At 46.5% G+C, this 10882-nt stretch overlaps 2 protein-coding genes across 2 annotated transcripts; one reads left to right on the top strand and one right to left on the bottom strand.

The window, feature by feature from the left end:
• Positions 1-2866: 2866 nt before the first annotated feature.
• Positions 2867-5060, bottom strand: LOC123075679 (uncharacterized). Its single transcript, XM_044498229.1, has 2 exons — positions 4821-5060; positions 2867-4270 (listed from the first exon to the last, which is right to left on the bottom strand). Exon 2 carries the CDS (start codon positions 4255-4257, stop codon positions 3196-3198), a length of 1062 nt encoding a protein of 353 aa, XP_044354164.1. The 5' UTR covers positions 4258-4270; positions 4821-5060; the 3' UTR covers positions 2867-3195.
• A 496-nt stretch (positions 5061-5556) lies between these two features.
• LOC123076591 (protein FAR1-RELATED SEQUENCE 5-like) lies at positions 5557-9235 on the top strand. Its single transcript, XM_044498759.1, has 7 exons — positions 5557-5732; positions 6120-6384; positions 6821-6906; positions 7006-7511; positions 7609-8066; positions 8160-8447; positions 8555-9235. The coding sequence occupies exons 1-7, from the start codon at positions 5557-5559 to the stop codon at positions 9233-9235; spliced, it is 2460 nt and encodes an 819-aa protein (XP_044354694.1).
• The last annotated feature ends 1647 nt before the right edge of the window (positions 9236-10882 follow it).

The raw sequence follows: 10882 nt of genomic DNA, 5'->3' as shown, positions 1-10882 counted from the left end.
GGGACTAAAGGTCTAACCTTTAGTCCCGGTTGGCCTGGCCAACCGCGACTAAAGGCCTTCGGGCCAGCCTGAGGACCTTTAGTCCCGGTTGGCCAGGCCAACCGGGACTAAAGCCCCTCCCGTCCGCCAGCGCGTGTTGGGCCCAGATAGTTGGTCGCGGGCCTCCTCCCGAACCGCGACTAAAGACCCCTTTAGTCGCGGTTCGATTATTTTGGGGGCTAATGGGGGCGTATGGAAGCCTCTTTTTCTACTAGTGGTAGGACCCACTCACCGCTCAAACCACTCCTACCTTATCTCTTCAGAACCAGTTATTCCTCATCCTTTTTCTTGGTAGACAGCCATGGGCGACATCCATCCTGCTCTCGCTACCCAACCCGTGCGGCACGGCCATGGGCGCCGTGGCAGGGAAGACTAGGGTGCATGGGGCTGCTCGGCGCTGCTCCACGGGAGGTGCCGGGCGCTGCTGTAGAGTAGACGGAGGAAGGGGGAGAGGTGAATCGGGAAAGGTACAACCATGGCGGCGGGGGGAACTGCGAACGGCGGCGCTCGGCGCTACAGCCGCAACGACAAAAGCTACATCCGGTGGCGCGTGGAGCTGCAACCATGGTGGCGACCGGGAGCTACGACGCCGACGATGCTGGAACTGGCCAGTTTTTTTGCTGGAACGGGCGACAGGAGGTGCTACGACCGTGGCAGCAAAATGTTGGAACCAACAGCCATGGCCTCCAGCAGGTTTTTTTTTGCGACTACCAGTCATTGTTTTTGCTCGAACCTTTAAGCATTTTTGCTGGAACCAGCGATTTTCATGCATGTGAGTACAGAAGTATTTTTTTTGCTGGGATTGCAATTTTTGGTGCAGCGTGAGAAAGTTTGCTTCAACCACCCATCTTTTTTGCTAGAAGCATCAGAATTTTTTGCTACCACCTTGTTTTGTTTTGTATTTTGCTGTAACCAGCCTAAAATTTTGCTACCAACGTCTGAAGATTTTTGTTGCTTTCAATTTCTTTGCTAGATGAGGAACCGGCTTTTTAAAAAGCTTCAACCATGTACTGGGAAGCTGCAACCGCATGCACGAGAGCTGCAAGCCGTCTACACCGGAGCTACAACCAGAGGCGCCGGTCGCCGGCGAGGCTGCAAGCACGAGCACTCGGAGTTGTAGCCGACAGCGATGTATGCTGGACTGGAGATGATGTGTGCTTCAACGACGGGAGATTGAAACCTGCTGCGAGGTCCGGCGAGCGGCATCAATGGAGGGGGCGTTGCTGGCCATGAAGCGTGGCGGCAGTGATTTTTTTTGCGACCTGCGCGACGAGGTGATGCGAACCCGGGATGCCGAAGGTCTGCGGCGGCGATGATGGTGACTAGCGGTGCTGGAGCCGCGGGCGCGTGCCCGGTGGCACGTCGGTTGGTGCGTGTGGGCTGCACTTTGTTCACGATCCACTTTTTCCGGGTAGGGATAATCAGTGCGTGGAGACGTTGACGTTGACTTTGTGCTATGATTATCTGACGGCCATCAGCACATTAATATAAGGGTTTAAAACGGACCGGCCGAAAGTTTCCACCGGCGCACCGGCGCCTATCACCCGCCTTTCATTATTGGTTTTACATTTTACTTTGTTTCTATGTTGATTTTCATAGGTTTATTTTTTACACATGCAAAAAAATAGTACACATTAAACATTTTTCATATACATCAGGCACATATTTTATACACACGTTTAACATTTTCAAGTAGATGATTAAGATTTTTCGAAACTTATATTTTTTATGTCTAGTTTTCTGAATAGACATTAAATTTTTCGTGTCCAGATCTAAAACATCTTTTTAATATGTGTTTAACATTTTTCAGTTACAGGATTAACATTTTTTGAATACATGGTCAATATTTTTTAAGTAAACAATGAACATTTTTTAAAGACAACAAACATTTTTCACACAAGACATACATTTTTTCCGTAGTCATCACGAACATTTCTATATGATTTTTTTAAGTTTTTTCAAATACATAATTAAAATTGTGAAAATATATGTTTCTGTGTCTACTTTATTTAATGTACTTTGTACATTTTTTATACAACAGGAATATTTGTCTGATACACATCAGGAATATATTTTGACACACTTTTCACATTTTAAAAATGCATGATCAACATTGTTTTCATACGCATTGTTTTTTTTATACATGACAAACATTTCTATACACATTTAACATTTTTTAAATTCTGATTAAAAAAATTCAAATACATGATCAACTTTTTTCATACTGAACATATATGTTTGTTTATAGATTTTTTATATACATCTGAAACATATTTTCTATACACATTTAACACTTTATAATATTTGGTTAATATTTTTTCACTTGTTTTGTGTAAAGTGTTTTTAAATATTTGGTTAATATTCTCAGTATGAACTTCTTCAGTCAATGCAAGTACCTGCCCAGCTATCAGCCCATGTACTAGTACTCGCTTTTCATGAAAATCATTCCTATTGATGAACACACACTTGTTTTGATGGATGATACTCACAGATTAAAATCGCGGGCAAAACGTTTAGCGGCAGAGAATTTCCCCGCGGTGGCTAACAAAGGAATGGAGCGATCTCGGGCGATAGCGGCATTATCTCCCGCGATTTGTACTACTGGAAAATCGCGGGAAGATTTCTCAGCCGCGATTACCGGGAGATCGCGGCCAAATAGCGGGCGATTTTAATCTATGATGCTACTCCACATGGGAGCCTAGAGAGCACAGAGAACTCTGAACCCACTGCATATGTCCCTATCAGTACAAGAACACAAAGTACTTACTGAAGAAAAACAACCTTGCTTTCTAGACAGCTGATGCGTTCACATGGCAAGCGTGTCTCTTATTACAAGCCAACAAAAGAAAATGAAATTAGTGCAAAAATGTCCAAGTCTGATTGCTGATGCTCTGCCTAGAAGAATAAACAAAATAAATTCAATAACTTGCCATTGCCACTGCCTAGCATTGGCAGTTCGGCACTTAAATAAGAAAAGAAAAAGAACTTCTAGAGCAGCAAGATAAATAAATATAGTGATGTGTGCCACCACAATCACCGGCCATCGGAGTAGAACATGCTCGGGTACACCCACATGGCCATCGCTGTGGGCACAAACCTCTTACGCCAGTTGAAGTTGGGATGGCTGGTTGGAGCAAGGTCCACATGGCCGCGCAGCTAGTGCACGCTCCAAGGCTGGGAGTGATGGGCGTAGTACAAGTTGTTGCTCGTCCCTCCCCACCGCTCCGGGCGCACGCAAGCAAACGGAGGGCTCCGCTCATCTCCCCCGACGAAGATCGCCCAGTTGTCCAACGTCTTCACCTTCACCCACTTCGCGGGCTCGGTCGACATGTCGAGGCGGTGGCACACAGGATCTTCGGACGATAGGTGCACAAAGTGGTCGACTATGAGGAGATTGTCTCCACAGACCACAAGCCATGCCTGCACAAAAGATTCTGGCTCTATCTCGCTGCACCACTCGATTGATATCTCCCGCAGGCCTAACCGAGGGGCCAACCGCAAAGTATAGATCCCCATATCGTGGTCCATGGCGATGAACTGACCGTTGAACTGCACGATCTGAAATATCCATCCATGAGGAAGTTGGAGTTCCTGCCAAGAGTCACTTCCAACGGGCCAATCAAACAGGGAGGATTGAGTGCTTACAAGGAGATGTGAGTTGGGAGATGTAAGTGGAGCAGTGAGAGTGCCACCATAGTAGCTGTTGCTGAAAGGGAGACGTGGAGGCGAAACCATGGCCCCGGTGAACACATCGACAACAAGACAATCTCCACGGTAGCAGCAGATGAGATGGCCATGTGAAGAGCCAGCAAAGTGCATGTTCTCAAAAGTTTCTTGAGGAATCTGGCAGCGAATGGCGCTATTGTTGCTAGCTACATCAATGACTTTACGTATGCGTAGCATGTATCGAGAATTCTCAGGAACAGAAGAACATTTTTCAGAAAAAATGGAAGGAAGAGAAGAACCTTGGTTAGGACCAGCGGGTCGGATAAGAAGAGGTGGGATTAATGTGCATAAGTTAGATGCAGATCGGTAGGAGGAGAATGCTGCACGCCAAGAGTGGCAGGTTGCAGCAAAAGCAAGAATGTCAATGGAGGATCCCAACAGAGCAACAATGGAGTAAAGGGGGCCATCCGGAAGATCGGCCCAACCTTGTAATCCAGACACAACAGGGCTAATTGAAGTAGAAACCACTGACATTTTGCTGGGGCTCTGCATGATGGGAACTTTTCTGCATCACATACCAAATTCAGGGCCTAATATCAGAACCGATGAACCATTTCAAGGATATGATAAAATAAAGAGACATATAGCATGCAAGAACAATTGGTATTTCCTCAGGGGGCTAAAACAGGCCTATGCATGAAGAAACTTCTTATACAGTAGCAAAAATAAGGAATTTGATTCGACTACACTCTTGCGGGATGCCGAAGTTCAGGCCGTTTGTTATCAGATAATAAGACCTGTACTGTTTAGCAAATGTCTCACAACAGTAGACACTTTTAACGAAGCCCATCATTTATAAGAACATGAGGTTAAAAGAGGTGACAATTATTTATACCGTGAGACCGATACGTTGATGATATTTTTATAAGATCATTTCATGCATGGAGCGCCAATTTCTGAGGAAAATCAAAGCCTAACCGGATCAATACATTCTAATTCAGGGCACCCAAAGATCCAGCGCGAGCCGAGTTCTAGATGATTCGTAGACATATGCATGACCCCATATAGATGAAACAAGGGAAATGTGTACGGGAGAGAACGAGCACAACACAGACCTTGCGGATCAGGATGGGAAGGGGGAGGCGGTGGGGGTGGGCTGTCGCCGGCGTCTTCGATCTCCGGCGTTGTGGCGCTGTGGCTGGATCGCCTCAAGAAACCGCCCGGCCGCTTCGCCTGGAAGGGAAACGGGTTGTTCTGGACGCGGAGTATGTGATGGCGAGTGCACAGGAGCTCGGTATCAGGTTCGTCGAGAATTGCTATGAGATTCGATACATTTAATTACTGAGCCTGTTGGCAGTTCCATGGGGAGCACGGGAAGTGAATATATACTGAACTATACACACCCGACAGATGGGCCTGGGATGAATGCCGTCGACTGTCCATGGATGAGCCGTGGCTCGACGTTGTCGGCGGGGTCCTGATCCGTGGAACAGGTACAGTGGCTGACGGAAGCGCCGGCAGTGCACGCAGTAAATGCAATGGTTGTGCAAGTCGGTGGATAAGAAAGTGAAGTTGGATTTGTATCTTTTCCCTGTGGGGGGTGAGGCTGAGAGAGTGGGGAGTAATTGACTCCGGCGACGGCGAGTGGGCGGCCCGGCGATCTCGCAGGGGTTCCGCCGACCATGGAATTCTTGCTGCGGCCAATAAACAGGTACAGATCTGCGACGTGAGCTATTTTTTACCATGTTTCTGCGCTGATTTTTTGGCTGACTGATCTATACTCTGCGCGTGATGAATTTGTGTGGAATGATTAGAACTCTGCTTGAGGAGGTCAATGAAAATAACGGGACAATGGAGCCCGTGCGGTTCCCTGTGGCCGCGCCGGCGGAGATTCCTGCTCCTGCTCCGGCCGGTTCAAGTGCGGACGCCCAGATCTATCGGCCGGCAGCATCCTGCGGGGATAAGGCTCAGGGGTCCGAGCACTCAATAGAGCAGTTGGACCCGAAGACACCAGGATGGACGCAAAGGTAGTGAACGCCCTAGCCTATAAATTTCATGAGAATTTAGTAGTACCAATATGCAATTGTTTGAAAATACGTTGGAAAAAATATATATAAGAATTTCCGTTTTGGGTATGGTAAAGACATGATAGAATGGTTGATTTACAATATATGATTGAATCAGATTGTCTGTTTAAAAGAACATAGGATTTTAATCTGCGCCGGTGAGCACTCTGAAGATGATGGATTATGAAAATTCAAGTGAATTGGCTGTAAATGCCCACCATCTGGCTCAGCGGTGTTGATATTCTCTAACTGATTGAACTGACTGTAACTGTGGACCATTTGGCTCAGAGGTGCTGATATTCTCTTGGTGACCCGTGCCTTATTATTGTTCGTGATATGAATTGGCAGGATGCGTGTAGGTGCTGCTGCTCCAGGAAGGCCTCCTTGTGCGGACAGGATCACGGCGCTGGAGCAAACCGTTAGAGAGTTTGCGGATCATCCAAGAGACATAGTTATGGTGCCAAAGATTGGAACAAGTTTTGACACCCTCGTAGAAGCATACGACTTTTACAATTTATACTCATGGGAGAAAGGGTTTGGAATTCGCTACGGAAAGAGTAGGCTGAACGTGAACAGGAGCAAGTGTATGCAAGAGATCGTGTGTGGATGCGCGGTAAGAGGAAAGATAGACCAAACATATATTAACAATATTTAATGCTAGGACACATATATGGTGTGGAAATTAAATAAGATATTGTTTCCATTTCGTACTACTGAATTGTTTCCTATTTCAAGGTGACCATGTATGCGTATCTATTATCTGTTGAAACAGTTACATCGTATTGAAATGTCTTCTCTAAATTGTCTCAATATGTACCGTACATGTTCATCATGTATCTCGTTTGGGTGCGGTATAGAGTGTAAGCTCATCTGCGGTCCACGGTTTAAATTCGTGTTACTTGAATATGAATTTTTGCAGACTTAAAATACTGTATATTTGCTGCTTATGCCTGGTATCTTAGTGAGTGGAATTATATGTGGCATCAAATAAGTTACATATTACTTGAAGCGCACTTGACAGAGGCTGACTAGTTTAATTGTTTCGTCAGGGGAAGCCAATCATTGAGAATACTCGTTCGTGCCGGTGTGAATGCCCATCCCTCATCAGACTACTGAGAACAAAAGACAATGGATGGTACATAGCAGAGCATCGAGATGGACACAACCATGCATTGTCACAAACATATGGCCAGACAATACACTGGCCGTCACACAAGCATATTGACGTTTACAGCAAGGATTTAGTGAAGCAGTTGAGGCAGAACAATGTCAATTTGTCAAAAGTCTACAACATTATTGGCAGCTTTTTTGGAAAGATGGAGAATGTGCCATTTACCAAAAGAGCTCTGCGGAATTTGTGTGGCAAGATAAGCCGGGAGCAAGCAGAAGATGATGTTAGGAAAACAATGGAAGTGTTTCATGATCTGTGCTCAAAGGATCCACAATTCACGTATCGAGTTCAGGCGGACAAAGAGGGCAGGATCAGCAACTTGATGTGGGCTACAGGGAACAGTAGGCTCCAGTACAACTTCTTTGGGGATGTCATTACATTTGACACAACCTATAGGACCAACCTGTATGACATGCCATTTGGGTTATTTGTTGGAGTGAACAACCATTTCCAGAGTATCATACTAGCTGGTGTGCTAGTTCGGCATGAGACAGAGGAAACATTTGAGTGGGTCTTCTCAGAGTTTGTTAGGATAATGGGGGGGAGGGCGCCACAAACAATACTTACCGGTAAGATTGGATGCAAATTTATTAGTGTAATTTAGAACTAATCCGTATAACAGTTAGTCCAAATAAGACTAATGAGTTTAGTATGAATGAACTGCAGATCAAAACAGGGCGATGGAGGTTGCCATAAGTAATGTCATGCCAAACACGGCTCACCGGTGGTGCAAGTGGCATGTGCTAAAGAAGGCAAAAGAGCCGCTTGGCCCATTGTACACAAAGAAGAGTGATTTTCAACCAGAGTTTCACAAGGTTGTCAACCACATGCTAACCATAGATGAGTTTGAGGATGGCTGGAAGTACTTAATAGAGAAATACAACTTGAAAAGTCATGACTACATGACTAATTTGTTTGAAATACGGCACAAATGGGCAAAGCCCTACTTCAAGGGGGTGTTCTGTGCAAAAATGACCAGTACACAACGGAGTGAAAGCGCAAATCACATGCTAAAGAACTACGTGCCGCCTGGTTGCCCTATGCATGTTTTTGTGAGGAAGTATATGAGTTTAATTTTTGACCATGAGTCAGAAGAAAATTATGAGGAAAAGCGGACAACAATTGTAAGTGCAAAACTAAATAATAAATTGCAACGTTTGGGGCGGTGATATTGAGCTGATCAAATGATATATTACTTACAGATGACTTTTTTGCAGGGGAGGCCACTTATGCGAGCAAATATGGCAACTGAGAGACACGCTGGGAAGATTTACACAAGAGCTATGTTCGAGCAGTTTGGCCATATACTGTATGAGTGTGGTGCATATCAGGTAGAAGAAAAAGAAAAAGGGAAAGAGTATATCGCAATACATACAGATGCTGCACGGCGGGAGAAGTGGTGCAGAACCTCATACAAGGTGACGGTGATTGAAGGTGGAGATGAATTTGATTGCGAGTGCGGACAGTTTGCCCACATGGGGCTGTTGTGTAGCCATATACTGAAGGTGATTCAAAACAGCATGACTACATATAGGATTCCTCTGTTTTTTGTAAAACTGACCTCCTCAGCTACATGATGTAGTTCTGACCAAAAAAATGCTCCCGTTTGCAGGTAATGGACTTCATTCGTGTGACAGAAATCCCAAAGAAGCACATTGTGAAAAGGTGGACACGAGATGCGAGAGATGTGCTTCCAGCCCACCTGATGCAGTACCAGAGAGACAACGCTCAGGAAAACCCATTTAGTTTCAGGCATTTCAATCTGTACAAGCAAGCCATGGAGCTTGTACGCATGGGAGACTCAAGTGTGGCAGCTTACGACCGCTTGACATCACTATTCAATCACTGTGAAGCCGAGATGAAGCCGTACACGGATGTCAGAGATGGCCTAGGTTTGGAGGACAGGTTAGCCGGCAATGGTACTGTTCAGAAAATGTTACAATCAGGAGGCGACGTATGCAATCCGTTCGAAGCTACACAAGTCGACGACGGAAACGATGACAGCAACTCGTCTAATGAGTCTGCAAATAGGATCGATAACCTGCTGGCACCTGCCAGACGGAAGCAAGTTGGGAGGCCGACAATGAGTAGGGAGAAGGCGCCATATGAAGGTTTAAGTAAGAGAACTAGGTTCTGCGGGATATGTAGGCAGCAGGGACACAAGCGGACAACCTGTCCCGAACGAGGAGATGTACCAAAGCAGCCACGCAAACCAGCAAGATGCAAGAATTGTGGAGTTGAAGGACACCGGAGGAACAATTGCCACAAGGCCGCGCAACTAAGGCTGGTTTAATGCTCGAAAGAGCTATATGGTGTCCATCTTAATAAGATAAATTTCAATTTCATCCTACTGACCTATTTTTGATATCTGAGGACTAGACGTAACCCAGGTACCATGTATGTTTAGCTGTTATCTGTTAAACCAGTTTCATCCTATTGAAATGTTTGCTCTGAATTTTCTGAATATGTACTGGTCATGTTGATCATGTATACGGTTGTTAAAATTTAGAGTTAATACCACAATTGGTACATAAACTTGTAGGGGTGGGAACAGATTCATACAAAAACTAAAAATCCGCACATAACTAGTCCTCCAACTTGACTGTTGTAACAAATTCATACAAAACAGTTCTGGAGGCGACATGTGGCATGCCACGTTGGCTCTGGTAAACATCCCAAACTGATTGATGTGAGAGGTGAAATCATTTGCTTGTTCTTGTAATGATTCTCTTATTTGACATGAGAATAAACTCATGTTGACATGATTGACAGTACAAGCTTTAGCACAAGCACACAATTTTGGAATGTTGGCATATTAGGCATAAAGTGAGCACATGGGCACATGGGCAGAGAACATAGATAACAACAGTACTTAGGAACATGCAGACAACAACAGTTCAACAACAACTGCTCAAAATAGATAACACCAGTTGAACATCATCTCCAGGTCCACATACCTAACTACTATGGTTGCAGAGAATGACCACTTCTTCTTCTTCACGTCTCCATCTGTTGCAGGCGGATGGAGCGGCGCACCTTCTTCAGCTCCTTCTTCACTGCCCCCTTCTTCTTTTGCTCTGGCTCCTTCACCTCTTCTTCTTCTTCGACCTTCACCTCTTCTAGCAGGAGCTCGACGTCCGGCAGGAGATCGGCGTCGATGGGCATGTCTCTGCCACCCTCAACGGCGGCCGGCGCAAGGAGCACAACCTCATTAGTGTCGTCGTCACTGATGCCAACCATCTTTGTCAGGTCGTCGTGAGAGGCGTACTCCGCAGGGTCGACTGGAGCAGGCATCGCGACAACGACGCCGACGGCGTCCGCGGGGTCGCCGTCGACGGGGACCGGGGCGAGAGAGGTGGTGGAGCGGTACATCCACCACCTAGCTCGCTGGTATGGATCCACGCTGAGCGTGGCCTCCCGCATTGCCCAGACGAGGAACGATGGCGGCGGCACCTGAGCGTGGCCTCTGGGGAAGGCACGCGCCTTCTCGCCGTCCGTCAGCTGCTTGGCCAAGCCGCGCGCGTGATTGAGCAGGAGCTTTGCGCTTGGGAACCAGCTGCAGACCTCTCTGATCTGCGCGCGGAACGACTGGTCGTCGCCGGCCAGATCCTCCAGTGCGAGCTTCCAGGGCTCGATGTTCGCCATGGCGGCGGTGGCCGGCGGCGGTGAGTTGGGAGTGGAGGCGACGCGGTCGGCGGGTGGGGACTGTTGAGTGGATAGTGGTGGGCGGTGCGGTGGGTGGGTGAGTTATATTGATGGAGTGAGTGGGAACGCGAACCGTATAGAGTGGAGGAGTTAATTGCAACGCAGTCATTAAGGACTTTGACTGATTTCATGGTCTCATTTCATAGCATAGACACTGTGATACAGCTCCCACCCCATGCTGATTACTATGTATTCAATTTCTCTGTACTACATTACTCATGGATTACACTGACGG

The sequence above is a fragment of the Triticum aestivum genome, chromosome 3D, assembly GCF_018294505.1.
Source record: "Triticum aestivum cultivar Chinese Spring chromosome 3D, IWGSC CS RefSeq v2.1, whole genome shotgun sequence".
Classification (NCBI taxonomy): domain Eukaryota; kingdom Viridiplantae; phylum Streptophyta; class Magnoliopsida; order Poales; family Poaceae; genus Triticum; species Triticum aestivum.
The sequence above is the reverse complement of the archived record's forward strand: the minus strand, read 5'-3'. Positions and strand labels throughout refer to the sequence as shown.

What these genes read in the sequence shown, in the direction of transcription:
- LOC123076591 (XM_044498759.1), top strand. Translation starts at nt 5,557, where the DNA reads ATGGAGCCCGTGCGGTTCCCTGTGGCCGCGCCGGCGGAGATTCCTGCT. An exon ending in GCCACAAACAATACTTACCG is followed by an intron (nt 7,512 to 7,608) that starts GTAAGATTGGAT and finishes AATGAACTGCAG; the next exon opens with ATCAAAACAGGGCGATGGAG. An exon ending in TGTGTAGCCATATACTGAAG is followed by an intron (nt 8,448 to 8,554) that starts GTGATTCAAAAC and finishes TCCCGTTTGCAG; the next exon opens with GTAATGGACTTCATTCGTGT.
- LOC123075679 (XM_044498229.1), bottom strand. Translation starts at nt 4,257, where the DNA reads ATGCAGAGCCCCAGCAAAATGTCAGTGGTTTCTACTTCAATTAGCCCT.